At 44.6% G+C, this 15,909-nt stretch overlaps 2 protein-coding genes across 3 annotated transcripts in view; one reads left to right on the top strand and one right to left on the bottom strand.

The window, feature by feature from the left end:
- Ac76E (adenylate cyclase type 2 Ac76E) overlaps positions 1-15,909 on the bottom strand; it is a 770,909-nt gene that overhangs the window by 339,808 nt on the left and 415,192 nt on the right. For both annotated transcript variants that reach the window (XM_075878061.1, XM_075878062.1), the window contains one exon: positions 5,388-5,539. In XM_075878061.1, the coding sequence (XP_075734176.1) occupies positions 5,388-5,539 (152 nt within the window). The remainder of the gene's footprint in view (positions 1-5,387; positions 5,540-15,909) is intronic.
- LOC142776903 (endochitinase-like) lies at positions 3,814-4,788 on the top strand. Its single transcript, XM_075881231.1, has one exon. The coding sequence runs from the start codon at positions 4,063-4,065 to the stop codon at positions 4,786-4,788; it is 726 nt and encodes a 241-aa protein (XP_075737346.1). The 5' UTR covers positions 3,814-4,062.

Below are 15,909 nucleotides of genomic sequence, written 5' to 3'. Positions count from 1 at the left end.
AGGAATCGTGCAGGATGTGGAAGTGGTTGGCAAGGTACGATGCAGTGACCATAGAATGGTACGGTCTCGAATTCGCCTAGACTTGAAGAAGGAACGACAGAAACTGATACGCAAGAAGCCAATCAATGAGGTAGCACTGAGAGGGAAAGCACAGGAATTCAGAGTGTCGCTGCAGAACAGGTACTCGGCTCTTAGTGAGGAAACCAACCTTAGCGTAGATACAATGAATGATAATCTGACGAGTATCATTACGGAGTGTGCAGTGGAAGTTGGAGGCAGGGTAGTTAGACATGACACTGGCAAGCTTTCCCAGGAAACAAAGAACCTAATTAAGAAGCGTCAAATCATGAAAGTGTCAAGTACAACAGACAAAATAGAACTGACAGAGCTTTCGAAGTTGATTAATAGACGTAAAGTATGCGATGTAAGAAGGTATAACATGGAGAGAATTGAACACGCTCTGAAAAACGGAAGAAGCGTCAAAGCAGTGAAGAGGAAACTTGGGATAGGCAAAAGTCGGATGTATGCACTAAGGGACAAAGAAGGCAAAATAACTACCAATATAGATAGGATAATTAAAATAGCGGAGGAGTTTTACAGAGATCTGTACAGTAGCCGAGACAACCACGACCTTAATACTATAAGAACTAGCAGTAACCCAGATGACACCCCACCAGTAATGATAGAAGAAGTCAGAAAAGCTTTGGAGAGCATGCAAAGAGGCAAAGCTGCTGGTGAGGATCAGGTAACATCAGATCTGCTGAGAGATGGAGGACCGATTGTGTTACAAAAACTAGCCACCCTGTTTACGAGGTGTCTCCTGACGGGAAGGGTACCAGAGTCTTGGAAGAACGCTAACATCATCTTAATACATAAGAAAGGAGATGACAAGGACTTGAAGAATTACAGGCCGATCAGCTTGCTCTCTGTAGTATACAAGCTATTTACAAAGGTAATTGCTAACAGAGTTAGGAAAAAATTAACAATTAATCAACAAACGAAAAGAGCAGGGTTTTGAACAGGCTACTCAACAATTGAACACATTCATACTATCAATCAGGTAATAAATAAATCCTCAGAATATAGCCAACCACTATACATAGCTTTTCTACACTATGAGAAGGCGTTTGATTCAGTAGAAATATCAGCAGTCATGCAGACACTGCTGAATCAGGGCGTCGATGAAGCATATATAAACATCCTGGAAGAAATATACAGGGGAACAACTGCTACCATAATGCTTCATAAAGAAAGCAACAGAATATCAATCAAGAAGGGTGTAAGACAGGAAGATACAATCTACCCAATGCTATTTACCGCGTGCTTACAGGAGGTTTTCAGAGACCTAGAGTGGGAACAGTAAGGGATAAGAGTTAATAATTAGTACCTTAGTATCCTGCGCTTCGCCGATGACATTGCATTGCTGAGTAACTCAGGGAACATATTGCAACTCATGATTACGGAGTTAGACAAGGAGAGCAGAAATGTGGGTGTTAAAACTAATCTGCAGAAACCGAAAGTAATGTACAAAAACCTCGGAAGAGAGCAGCGCTTCGAGATAGGTAACAGTGCACTTCAAGTTGTAAAAGACCATGTCTACTTAGGGCAGGTAATAACCGCAGAGCCGAACCACGAGATTGAATAACTATAATAATAAGAATGGGGTGGAGCACATTTGGCAAGCACTTTCAAACTATAACAGGTAGATTGCCACTATCCCTCAAGAGGAAGGTATATAACAGCTGTGTCTTGCCGGTGCTTAGCTACGGAACAGAAACCTGGAGGCTTACAAAGAGGGTTCAGCTTAAATTGAGGACGACGCAGTGAGCAATAGAATGAAAAATGGTAGGTGTAACCTTAAGAGACAAGAAGAGAGCAGAGTGGACTAGATAACAAACGGGGGCTAAAGATATCATAGTTGAAATCAAGAAGAAGAAACGGACATGGGCTGGGCATGTAGTGCGTAGACAGGATAACCGCTGGTCAATAAGGGTAACTAACTGGATTCCCAGAGAAGGTGAGCGGGTTCGGGGAAGACAAAAGGTTTGCTGGGCAGATGAGATTAAGAATTTTGCGGGTATAAAGTGGCAGCAGAAAGCACAGGACCGAGTTCACTGGCGGAACATGGGAGAGGCCTTTGTCCTGCAGTGGACGTAGTCAGGCTGATGATGATGATGATGATGACGACGATGATGATGATTATGATGATGCATCGTAATTTCTCCTGTATTAATTCTTTGCGCTACAGTCAAAATCCCTTCACCTGTAGGCCATTATTATCCACGGGCTTCAATATAGGTCCGCTTGCTTGTTTGCTTTACCCCCCTCGAAATGTTCCTCTCTCTCCCTTACTCGGAAGTGCATCATTGATTGAACTGTGTGCTAAAGCTAGCGTGTCCTGCAGAGAAACGGGTCAATAGCAGACAGGACAATGTTAGTCAATGTTTTCATGCCCCATTCACCAAGAACACTCGGGAAAATTTGTAACCGCGGCTCTAATTTCCTACAAATGTGTTTATTAAAGGGCCAGAGTTAATTTCCTCCTCCTCGACTAGCTTCTATACTAGATAAGGAGGGAAGATGTTTGAGGTTCGCAATGGGTCCCCTCGATGACTCGAGTGCACGATGGCAGCGCGAAGAAAGAGCCATAGTACGGTGAAGAGACGCTTCATTACAGCCTCAGGCGTCTGCGGGAGTCCAAGCCCGAACCTCCGCTCTCTATTTCACATTCAAACAACCTTTTTTCAACCCTCGATTGAACAAAGGGTCTCCCCACAAGCCAATCACACGTTGGGCTTGCATCACCACAACCAATCGCGAAAACACTTTCATACCAGGCACTGCATTGTTAAATATCACGTTATAAAGTACAACACGAGAGGGTATAGGTTAACCACTGGCTACACTCTCTCCCATACCAGGCCAACCTCCGTTGGTAGCCATTCTCACGCTTGAGTTCCGTTAGTTCTCTCAATAAATGTTGCTTCGTAGAAACCTCCTTAAGAGCGGTGAGTACACCGTTGGGCTCTGTGCGCTTTACAAGTGTGCATGCGAAAGCGAGGCGCCCCGCTATCTTAACAACACTTGGTAATAACGTATAGTGGGAGAGGACATGCTCGTCTCCGTGCTGCAATCATTGTCAGCCCAGTGGTCAGGTCCCCGCGGCATTCTCAACACACGTGCATGCCAGCAATGACTTAAACTCAGACGACGGCACCTGGCCTGCTTCTTGCCAGACGCTCTTCCGAGTAAGCCTTCCCCTTCTAGTCCCAAACGGGGGGACCTTGACGGCTCCACTCGTTAACCGTGTGAACGAAGGAGTTTCCTTTATTCCATATGCGCAGGTCTCCCGCGTTTGCCTTGCGGAACTAATCAGCTTCGTTAGTTGACGGGTCGAGAACTGGCTCCGCGCTCTGCATCAGCCGCATTAATTGTGCCACACACAACGCGCCGCTAATGGTTACCTCATACTAACTGGCCAGTGAACAGGCTCCCACTTTGTTTTTACATTCCCCAAACAAGCTCGCGGATCCTTCTTACACTTGACAAACTTGCTTACAGGCTCAGTGACGTCAACTCGGCGATCAGTGACGCTGTTGAGACCTGGTTTAGACCAATCGACGAGCTGCGTGCTGCGTCACGTCGCCGATCACCGAGTTGACGTCACTGAGCATGGATGGAAGTTTCTCAAGCGTAGGAAAGATGCGCGAGCTTGTTTGGGGCGTGTAAAAAAGTTGGGGCCTGTTGACTGACCCTTTAAAATGAATCATCACACATGCAGCTAGTATACTGACAGATGGGTGGATTGTAATTGATTGCTAAGCACTCTTCTTCCCTCGATCCAGATTCGTGGGACTGAAGCGCTCGAATCCAGAGGTGACTTTATGGGCGTGTCTTGGAGGCCGCTTCGAGGACGGGCCTAGGTTCGTCGCACTTGTCAAGGAAAGGCGCACGCGAGTGACGTTCGCACTTAACTCGGCGGAGTGGCTTCGTCGCAACGAATTTCAAGGGCTGCTCATCTACTAGAAGTACCCAAAACACGAGCACCGTATCAATTTCACCATGCTGCTGGCTGATCTGCACAATTCCTACATGCGCGATGGCCTTCTCCTTTCGGCGGTGCTTCCCATGAACACACGGTTGCGGCGTGAGTCGTACTACGTACAATCCGTCTACGAAAACCTGGACGTGGTGCTGGTGGACGGGCACCGGTCGCTCGACCCGCGCCACTTTCCATTGGTGACGTGCGCGACGCCCGTGCGCACTCTGCTTTGCACGTCGCACCAAGGTCAGTACGGCCTAATGCGTGTGCTCGACGACCTAAGGCTCGAGACAGACGACTTCCGCAAAACAGTCCTCAGCGTGTCCTTCGCGGGCGTCTCGTTCACCCTGCGCCACAGAAGCCTGTACCGAGTGGGCGCCGCGGCCGCGGGGCCCGGTGCGCCTGGCGAACGCACTAACGAGTCTGGGCTGCTGAGCTACGTCGAGGTGCAGGACAAGCTCCGCAACGAGGACTGGAAGCGCTCCTACCATCACTATGGCCACTGCCCGTTCGCCAGGAAGGATCTCCAATGGGTCGCGTACGAGGACGAGCAAAGCGTGGCCGACAAGGCCATCGTGACCTCCATATGCACGGGTCTGGCCGTCTGGGATGCTGACATAGACGACTTTGCGGGCGTCCTGGGCAAGCCGTGTCCCCTGCTGCGCAAGCTCCACGAAGTCGTGCACACGAGTGCGTCACAGCATAAGATGCCCAGCTCGCCGAAGTCGTACAGAAAATTCTTCTAGGGCCGTTAAGGTAGAAGGCAGGGGCCTGCAATTTCACCACAGCCTCTCTCTACTGTTCAGACGATTACGTGAAGATGCGTATAAAAGATTGTCGGCAAAGCGGCAATTTCGCCATTTTTTGTTCTTTTTTATTGTAGGAACGAGAAAGCGATAGTTGTTAGCAGGGAAATTTACGTTGAACATTGCTGTAACGTTTCTTGATATGTTCGTAATCCTTTATTCGCAGCTTCGTGTCAATAAAGTATGTTGCTTACGCTTCTAAAAAGGCAAGATTAAGTAAATTTAGCATCTGTCAGGTGAATGCTCAGAATAAAACCATTACTTAATGATAGATCGTGCTTTTTTTCTATAATACATGCATGAAAATAAACTAAAACGCTTTGAACTCAACTAATACAACATTCGCTGCGCCTTCGTTCCATGTGAATAACAGGCGACTAAAAATTGTTACCTGACAGGCTTCACGAAGCTTCATTAAGTTCATTTATGGATATTTATTGGCTATTAACGTAAACAGGTAGGTTTTACTGAGGCATATTATGCCGCCCAGACGTGCAACGTAAGACTCTACGGTCTTAGTGGAAATGCACGGCACGCACCTGACGTTGTTATGGCGCTGAACGTACAGCTCGTGGAATCGCTGGCGGCTCCTCTTTGTGGAAGTTTGACAAGCATCGGCCATTTTCAGCATGATGCTACGCTTCACCTCGGCTGCGATGTAGGCAGGAATTACACTCAGCAGCAGCTGTTCCTGCGGGAGAAGGAAAAGAGATTACCTTGGATAGCTTAGTCACATTACTGTGACGATGAAGAACGGAGCCGTCTAATCGATAAGATTGAACGCTTTATTGGGTGAACCTGTGCCCATAAGGCAAAAGGCTCTCAGTGAAATGATGGCGGTGAGCACCATCGTCGGTCGAGGATAATCAAATCTATACCCTAAGTGAAACGCATCCGAATCAATATACATCAGACATCGTAAACTTCAGGATTATTGCTGATGCTCGCGGAAGCTCTATCAGGAAAGTCGTGTCGTATTAACAATCTGATTATAAAATTCGTAAACTATCCAGAAAGTTGAAGAGGGGCCTGCGCCGAGTGACAACGCAAATAAATGTTTCACGCAGTGTGACGCGGCCACAGTGAAATATTATGCAATTACACGTGTCACTATCGTCATCCACAAATGTAACACCAGAGAAAGCGCGCAGTTTGCACTTAATGCATCCATCGCTTCTCGTTTTGATTTCATTGATATGTGTGGTTTAATGAGCCAAAACCACCATATGATTATGAAAGACGCCGTATATAGTGGAGAGCTCTGGAAGTTTCAACCACTTGGGGTTATTTTACGCGAACCCAAATCTGAGCGCACAGGTCTACAGCATTTTTGCCTCCATCAAAAATGCGGCCGCCGCAGCCGGGATGCGATCCCGCAACCTGCGGGTCAGCAGCGGAGTAGTTTAGCCACTAGGCCACCACGGTGGGGCAAGCTTCTCATTTTACGAATAGTCCCTAGCGTCGCCAAGTTACCTTAAAGAAAAAAAAGGGGGGGAGGCATTATTATGGTTGACGAAATCAGACTGAACCCATGGTGCACTTCCTCTGGGCCAGAAGCTTCATCATTATGCGCTCAAAGCCGACACATCACAAGTTCAGAAACATTTAATAGTAAGTGCTTCGGCTGACTCGGTACTTTTGCATCTCTCTGCCATAAATTTCAAGCACAGTTATCCTTCTAGCACTAACATTTGGACTGTGGCAAATAAAGCTGTCTTTATAGCTCTAGTATGGAGTATATTAAACGGTAGAAAAATGAAAGCAGGAATAGCGAGCAAAAAAAAGCCATTCGAGAGGCAGCATTCCTTTTCACATGGAAATATTCTACGTGCTCCCTTATACATGCGGCACACATGCATGCTCATATATTCTCATTCGCAATCTCAAAAAGCACCACAGTGGCGAATGTCAGTCATTATGTGCGTGCGCAACAACAGCCGACGCTGGGGAGAAGGAATGAAAAACACTCGGCTACTGCGGCTGCTGCGCTTCTGCTCGAACTTTTCTTCCAGAGATTGCGAATTCTCTCATGACGAACTCAGAGAGGGCCATGGGCCTCACGTTCCCACAAGTGTGAAAGCAGGAGTTCGAGGTTTTAAATAGAACATTGGCCGTTTCTTGGATATATGAGGCGTGCCGGAAAGTTTTCCGACAGTGCCCTAAAATGGGTTCTATTACAAAGAAGCGCAAGAAGTAAACAATATAGCGGTATGATGGGTCTTTTAGCTGCAAATACGGAACTGGTAGTCTAGAAGAGTCACCGTTAACCTCCTGGTTATTTTTGCAGCTACTTCATTCGGATTCATCCGAGTTTCTTCACACCTCGAACACCAAGTTTTTTCTTCATTGCTTTTTACTGTGACAGTGACTCGAAAAATACTCGGAGTTGATATGTCTTCGGGCTTACGTTTACATTTTGCATGACAATCACTAAGATTTAAATAAACATGATGTTTTCACCTCACTTGCTATAGATAAAAGGGTTCTGTTAATAGCCTCAGAAATTACCTTCACATGGCCGGAAAACTCGTAAGCCCGATGCATTACAAGCACTCATAAACGTCGAAATACAAAGCGTTCAAGCATGTGAGAGGGTATAAAGTTCACGTTCTTTTTTCAAAAGAAGAGGGCTACTAATTTCGACTGAAGTATTGTAAGAAAGCGTAGGAAGCCGCCACGGAAATTCCATGACACGATCATATATAATTGTCATTCATACATACATATACATACATATATAACACATACATACATATATACATACATATATAATTGTCAACCATGACAGCTTGATAGCACAAGTAGTAGAACGAAAATTGAAAATCGCCAAGTTTTTGATCGGTTACCCTTATTTTATAAATCGTTGAAAAGGCACATATTTATAATACCGCAAAAGGAAACAAGTGAAAATAGCAAGACATCAAGTGACATTGCTCCACACTGCTCAGTCAGATTTGCGTGTTCGTCTGAACAACAACCTCCACATTGTTTCATCTTACAAAAGACGCATAAGCTCGTCGATCTCCAGCTCATGAGTTCAGAGATGTCACGTATCCTGTAAGCCATCAGAGCTTCAGCTTCTCTCGCGTAGTCTGAGCAAAACAAATGCTTGCACAAACCCCCTTAAGCATGCGCAAGCGTTGCGTCTCTTGCTCATCTCGGTCGCCTTATAGGTTGCTGCGGTTCTGTTTTGTTTTTCCTTGATAAAACTACACGACGTATAAATAGGGATCAGCAAGTGGCAGTATTCATGAGCAAACTTCGCTGTGCATCTGTCAGCGTTTACCACGTAGTGCCCAGTCCCGTCACCCTCCTCAGTCCTGAACTGTTGTCATGCCACGACTGTTCAGTCCTGAGTGGCCCTCACGTAATAGGTGTGGAATCATCGCACTGCGAGAATCTTCGTCACTGCGCATCACTACAGAAAAAAAAGAAACCCTTGCCGTCACAGGAACAGGCATCTCCTAAACTAGTGGTCGAGATATATTGAACTTCTAAGGGCGTGAATGGTTAGCCTTATAGTGGGTAATACACCTGGCTTTGAGCGGAGGGCTTTAGGTTTGAAACTCGCCTCTGGCAACATTTTTGTTGTGTCTTATTTGCTCCAATATTACGCAAGAATTTTCAGGCAATTCACCCAGGAAATATGTGTCTATCTCTCCGTCACACGATGGGCTACTTGAATAAAGTGGAACGTTAGTAGGGAATAGCATGATGCTTACGCAATTTTAGGCAAGCCCAGTGAAATTTCTGAAGATATCTTTTGGGGGAATCGCATCGTGTAAGGCGTTACGGACAGGCGAACAGCTTTCTTGGAAGAGCCACCTAAGAAAGCTTACGCATTAAAACTACAAACATTAAATACTTGTACAAGAATATTGCAAATTTTGATTTTAGGTGGAAATTAATAAGGCGCTGTCCCCGTCGCACATTACAACAAGAGAGCCGTGTGCTATAGATAGCAAAATATCAATATCATGAACCATACGCGCTCAATTACCACCAAAGCATTGATTACAGATGGTTAACCAGATAAGCTGGAATTTGCAGGCTTTACTCGGCGTTGGACGTTGTTATTAAATTTTTGTGAACCATTGGGGTAAGTACTGGGATATTCCCCATCAGTGGGCTACATAGGCGCTAAAGGAGTATTACAGCAGATAATTTATGATCGAAGAGTGAGAGAGATGAAAAGTGAGGGAACGACTACAAAAATAAAGAGTGGAAGACACACAGAAAGAAAGAAGGAAAAAAAGAGAAGTCCTTGGAAGAAAAGTAGAAAAAGAAAGATGGACGAATATATAGAGAGAAAGACGTTGAAAGACACAGGCTAAAAAAAGAAAACAAAGGAGAGCAAACATGGCCGTGTATAGTAAAATAGAGCAAGGGATCGGAAAAATACAGTTGAGACGGTAAAATCACAGCCAAGTTAGGGGCAATTAGGTGCCCAGTAGCTCTGCCGTGACCCAGTCTTCTGCAAATTACAGCAAACTGGGCAGTATTTTTAACTAATTTTTCAGATCGGCTCATCATTAGAACACTTACGAGAAAGTGATGATTGATTTGTGGGGTTTAACGTCCCAAAACCACCATATGATTATGAGAGACGCCGTAGTGGAGGGCTCCGGAAATTTCGACCACCTGGGGTTCTTTAACGTGCACCCAAATCTGAGCACACGGGCCTACGACATTTCCGCCTCTACGAGAAAGTGAGCAGATCTTAACATTCCCACAAGAGCATCACTGCAAACTATTCTCCCTCTGCGACTCCATATACAGTAATGCTTTTCTGCCTTCTCCTGTCATCCAGAGTCTACGGTCCACGTCACGTTACTGTGAAAAGCTCCGCCCTCTTTGTTTCTTCATCTCTGATTTGCTTTGTGAGCTAGTTCTTCATTGCGCACTGAACGTAAATGTATGATCGAATTCACACAATACCCATGACGTTTTTAGCAGCATTCGTCACAGCGTAGATTTGTGCGTGCATTACTCGATGTTCTGCTCTCGAGAGAACAAGCATGCGTGGAGTTTTGGTTGATAATCGTTAGCTGGCACCTACTTAAGATGAATATATTGTCAGCGGCGAAAGCGACGAATAAACAAAAAGAAAATAGTGTATCCGGCGAGAACTCTTGCACACCTCGTGCTTATAATACAAATTGAAACCACTATTCAGACCAGTGAAGAGCCATCAAAATATCACCAAAAGTGTCAGTGCTACCAGCAAGTGCAGAAAGCGAATAACGCCTTCGCTATTCATCGTCATCGCCAGCACTGAGACAGTCAGCCCTTGCAACACGGCCTCTACAAGGGATTCATTCTAGTTAACACTGCAATAAAGTGCCGCAACCATGAGAGAAGTGACTATATTTTTGTGTCCATGTTTCTAATGGAGCACCTATATAGCTTTCAGAGCTTGAACTTGTAGCTACATACGCAACGCTCTAAACACGCAAAAGGTTATTCTTACACTAGTCGTGATACAGTAAGTACTGTATTTACCTCATAATGTACACAATATGTCGCGAGCTTCATGACAGGGAGAGGTGGCGTCATTTATACTGGGTGGGAATTGTACCTTCATTACGCAATAAAAGTACGGAAACAAGACAAAGGTATCCTTTATTTTGATGTCACTACTAATACAGTTTGTCGACAGTGCTAATGGTACACGATTCTACCTTAAGTACCACGAAACAAACAAGGAGTAAAATAGGATACAAAAAGCAGTACAGCTCTCTTAGGAGCGCGTTGACCAAAATATAGCGGTTTTATGGCGTAAATACTACTGAACAGCTGAGCTTAAGCATCATTTCAGTATTTTGCTTGTCATTTAATTTACTTGCCGTTTGGCGTGGTTGTGACCATGCAAATTTTGCTTCTACTGCGTAGAAGCTGAGTAAAAACCAAGCTTTTCAGGCAACTACAAAGAAAGCTCGAGAAAATCGTTGAAATGAATACTTTTATTATCATAGATTTGCGGGACAATCCAAACAACAATTATCATCTACATCACCGCACTGTTCCGTATATTTGACTAGTAGAAGAACATTAGCTCGCATTCTACAAGCCGTACGCTATGAGTGCGGGAAAAGTTTGCTTGACAACTCGCATGGTAATAGCTTGACAAGTTTGCTTTTTCTTTGTACTCACAAGCTCAACAGACTAAACACGCTTTACAGGCAATTACGAGTTGAAATATTGAAGCCTTGAAAAACCCATGAATGTAATCTTCGTACTACAATAAAAATTAGAGGAGACTCCGAACGAGTTTTTGCCATCAGCAGTTTCCTGCTATGCTGTATAAAGTACCAATTCAGCAAGAGTACATAAAAGTCTTCAAGTCGTACGCTGTGAGTATCAATGCAATGCTGCACGTTGCATCTTTTGCTGATTACATAAAAAAAGCAAGAAAATAGTCAAATTTGTAAAGAGACTCTAAGAAAGGTTAGTTGTAAGTCTTAATATTGATGCACCTACAATGGTTTACACGTTACAGTAAACTGTTCTTGTCAGTCATGTAAATGTTCGCTAGAAACCAAACTCATTTTCAATCCCCTAGGTAGCGCAGCTGTTCTGCCCGAGGAAGAAAGGAAGTGTCCAGAAAAAGACGCAAAGTAGCAAACAAGCAACCAATCAAATGCAATAGTTTTACTCGTAGCCCGGTGGAAACCATAAAAAAGAAAAAAACACGCATGCTTACACGTGCTGTTTTATTGCAATTGCATGGAGAGTGACCCCTCGGGTTGCCGTTAGCCGCCAGCCCCCTACAGAAATTTAGATAACCCCCTTTTACACTTAGTAACAGAGTAAATCGACTTACAAAGTTTTGATTCTGTTCAGTGGAAAATCGGTGCAAGTCTCTCTATATGGATTAGATGTCAGATAATTTCAGGTCGGATCTCGAGTTCCCCGCTTTATAAACAGTTGGTTGGTTACACTTGCGCACCTAATTTTTTCTTTTGTAGCAGAGCATAGCAAAATCAAAAGTATAAAAGCGTACCAGTCTCACCGATATAAAGTATCACAGGGCTTTAGGCTAGTTTTGTTTCCGAAGTGCTCCCAATTACGTATATAAGCTCTCACACTACAAGCGCGCAGGTGATAAACTTACCGCTCCATGAAATTGTGCGCTAGGCTTCACACTTAAATCATCAGAAGTTGTGAACACCTGTGTTTTGCTGTGACTGCCCTTGCGCAGGTATGATCACGCGTTTTTTTTTTGGATTTATTCAGGCGGAGAAATTTAGAGACGGGAGGGGTTGGTAGAGGGCGGAGTTTAGAGGTGTGCACGGACTTCGGGTAGCCTGGCGTCTTTTCACCTCCTGCCCAAACCCAGCTCGAGTTTACTTGTTTATATATTCGACCGGGCTCGGGCTTGGTCAAAAGGCCGAATCAAGCCAAACATGCAGAGGATGCGCCGTAATTATTCTTGTTAATCTGTATGCTTTCTCTTGAGGGTAGAAGTAGCCTTTTTGTGAAAACTATATTTGTTTTGTCACAATTTTGTGTATGGCATATATGGATTATTTGCTGAAATTCACGGCATTTAACACTAAGGGCAGAAGAAACAGCACAGATATGTACTGGAAGTAAAAAAACTAGCAAACGTTCCAAAAATGTTCTGTTTTTCAGCGTATTCTTATTGAAAATAAAAGAACGGAGGAGGAGGACACTTATATCCAGTAATGTACAAAGTATTAATTTTTTTTTGGATGTTACCGTGACCACGAAGTGAACATGAGGCAGGTACTTTGTTACTTTGTTCACTCATGTTCTGCGTAGCTACCTGCAAGAAAACGTAACTTGATGGATCTGTTCAAACTTTATGATAAAACAGCTGCCTGTAAATTCGTTGCACGCCTATAATATGCCTAAAATGTTTCAAGGGTGATTGATATGCGGGGTTTAACGTCCCAAATCCACCACATGACCATAATAGACGCTGTAGTGGAGAGCTTCGGAAATTTAGAGCACCTGGGGTTCTTTAACGTGCACCCAAATCTCAGCACACGGGCCTACACCATTTTCACCACCATCGAAAATTCAGCCACCGCAGATGGGATTCCATCCCACGAAGTGCGGGTCAGCAGCCGAGTACCTTAGCCACTAGACTGTTCGGCGGGGCATGCTTCAAGGTATTTTTTTTATCGAACTTGAGCTCAGCATCAGACTCAACTACTTCTGCCTTGCGTGTACGGTGTCTACAATAGCGACAGGTAGTGCTGAAGACTTGAGAGCCACAGTGAAAGAGGATCGCTGTAAGCTGGTGCGTAAGTCCGACGCCAAAAGTTTCCTATGGGTCAAGTTCGATGTTGAGGTGGACAGGTCAACACTCAGACCTGTTGGATATGTGCGATTCATGGCTTGCGAGTCTTTCCTTATCTACGCTTCATCAAAAAGTAGCAATTCACATCTGCAGATTCATCCGTGTAAAGCAGTGATCTGTAAAAGGCAAGTATAATGAAGTTTTCCAAACGCACAAGCGCGCTTGTTCCAGCAAACCTAAAATAAAGTTTGTCACACTCAATAGCACGGTTTTGCGCACAGGATTTACGACCTTGCGACACTGCCAGTTGCGACAATTTCGCTAAGCTGGCCGAAGAACTGATGAACATTGGTGCACGTCACGAACTTTTTTTAGATGTAGGAAGCGTCCTTCCTCATCGTTGGACAGTTGCGAGAGAGGTTTAGAAACTTGCCGTGCCAGTTGATGCCTGAAATTCTGTCGGCCATAAACGAGAGCCGATGCGCTATCACGACAGACACGTAGGCGGATGATTATAGCAAAATTGCTTGCACGACCGGTGCCACACATTACATTGACAACAAATGGAAGCTGCACTCGTACGCGCTCTTAACATGCGACTTCCCAAATGAGAAGAAAAGCGGCGAGAACGTCCGGAAAGAGCTCTTGTGACGGTTTACCAAACATGGTGTCTGTAGCGACGCTTTGGCCATAGGCTATAGTTATTACAGATCAGGGCGCGAACATTATTTGTGCTCTTCAGCCCTATGACAGATTAAACTGTTGCACCCATTCGCTGAACACAGTCATCCACAACACTTTTACTGAGATATTCATTGCAGAAGAAGCCACTTTGATCCATGAAAACTTGCAGAACGAAAAATATTTCGTGAAATTCTTAAAAAAAGTGGATTAGGCAGTCCTCTCAGCTGCGGAGTAATGCAGGAAGTTCCAAGACGATGAAACTCAAAACTTCGTATGCTCAGATCTGTGTTTCACCAGTTTGAAAATACAGAAGCCATGCTCAAAACAAGGAATTCCGGCTCCACAGAAGTCATTAACAAGAATATTACAAGGGATTTGATCACTTTCCTGGAACAATTTGAAAAATCTACACAAGCAAATGAAGCAAACAGGTATCCAACGCTGCAGCTTGTCATACTGCACGTGAAACAAATTGAAAGAAGTCCAATCAACTTTAGGCAAGAACAACGTAAGTGCGAAAAATTTACTTTCGCATGGAATTTTTCGTGCACCGAAGGGAATCGGCATGTATAATAAATTCACCACAATTGCCTGGCCGCAGTTCGGGTATCTATGCATATTTTCTCGAGAAGAGTATAAGGAGGTGCGCACACGCAAATAAGTTGATGGAAGTATTTCAATTTACAACAACACCCAGCGCGTATACCGAGCGCCCCGCGAAAATTAAGTTCATGAAACCATTCAGTGAGTGGTGTGACATCCATGACAACGCGCATAACCAGGATGAAGTAGCGAGTACTTGCGTATTGAATAACTAGCGCGTGCTCCGAATCAGAACTTCTTGAGTTTTGGAACAGGAAAGAAAAAAATTGCTAATCTTGCAATAACTATCCTGGTCATTCCAGCTACAAGCGCCACCAGCCAGTGCAGCTTCAGTGCTGCAGGATACATAATGCAGGAACGACGCATTCGACTGAAGCCTGAGTCTATGGACAAGCTATTGTTTCTGCTCAATTATTTGTGAATGGTTTTGCACTCAGGCGATCTAGACTTTTAACAAGAGTTTAAAAAAAACAAGCTACAGTGAAGGACTGAACGCTTTTTTTCTTCATAAATACATTTTCCTTTTTCTGTTGCCATGTTGTTTATTGCATCGTTGAACGATCGGCCCGGGCCGGGCCTTGGGCATTGCACAACGGGCCCGGCCTAGGCGGCCCGTCCTCCGTACATCATTGGGCCGTGTTGACCCGCCTCCGGCAAGCGTCGGGCCTGGGCCTGGCGGTGAAAGTGCAGCCCGTGCACATCTCTAATTCGCTACGTTGTGAGGTTGTGTCTAACAAACGAAGTAGACATGAAGCCATAAGCAGCACGTGATCATTATCACCACTCTCCTCCTGCTGAAGGTGCACAAACAGTCCCGGTTCTTAAATAAAAGCGTTCGTGACGCTTTGCGTAATCTTTAGCTGAGCTAGGTAGCTGACTACTAGCCTATGCAAAAAAATCGATTCACAGAGTCGTCGAATCCGTTTGTATTCCAGAAGCTTTTTCAAATAATATTTTTCTCATTTCCCAGCGTTTGCTTCGCTTTTACCAACCATTATTTCACATCAAAAAATACATTGTCAGACTCGACTATATCGATGAAAGAGCTTGTGAGATTTTATGCACCAAAATCGCAGCATCAATATCAGAATATTGCCACGCGCTAGTGGCAGCCGAGGCTGAGAAGAGAAAAGTTGTTGGCTGTTGGGGCTAAAAGTTTGTTTTTGTTTCATTCGAAATTTCATTTAAAGATTTTAAATTCATAGCTAACTAATTTAAAGATCCTGCCGCCCACTTCTTGGGCGATCCCCCTTTGTGAGCGTGTACCAGAAAAGCAAAAGACTCATCATAATTTTTAACCAAACCACAGTTCGCTACGTCACGACCGTTTTTGGCGTTTTTTTTTTCTCGCAACAAACTGGTGGAAGTGCTAGGTACTCCGACGTCTTATGCCTGGAGGTCCGGGACCGGCAACAACCGACGCCACTACACCGTCGAAGCCGCCATCGCCTTCAAGATCTACCACCCTAGTATGGTTCCCTGGGCAGTTCTGCAAGGAAAATGTT

The sequence above is a fragment of the Rhipicephalus microplus genome, chromosome X (genome assembly GCF_043290135.1).
Source record: "Rhipicephalus microplus isolate Deutch F79 chromosome X, USDA_Rmic, whole genome shotgun sequence".
NCBI classification, from domain to species: domain Eukaryota; kingdom Metazoa; phylum Arthropoda; class Arachnida; order Ixodida; family Ixodidae; genus Rhipicephalus; species Rhipicephalus microplus.
The sequence above is the reverse complement of the archived record's forward strand: the minus strand, read 5'-3'. Positions and strand labels throughout refer to the sequence as shown.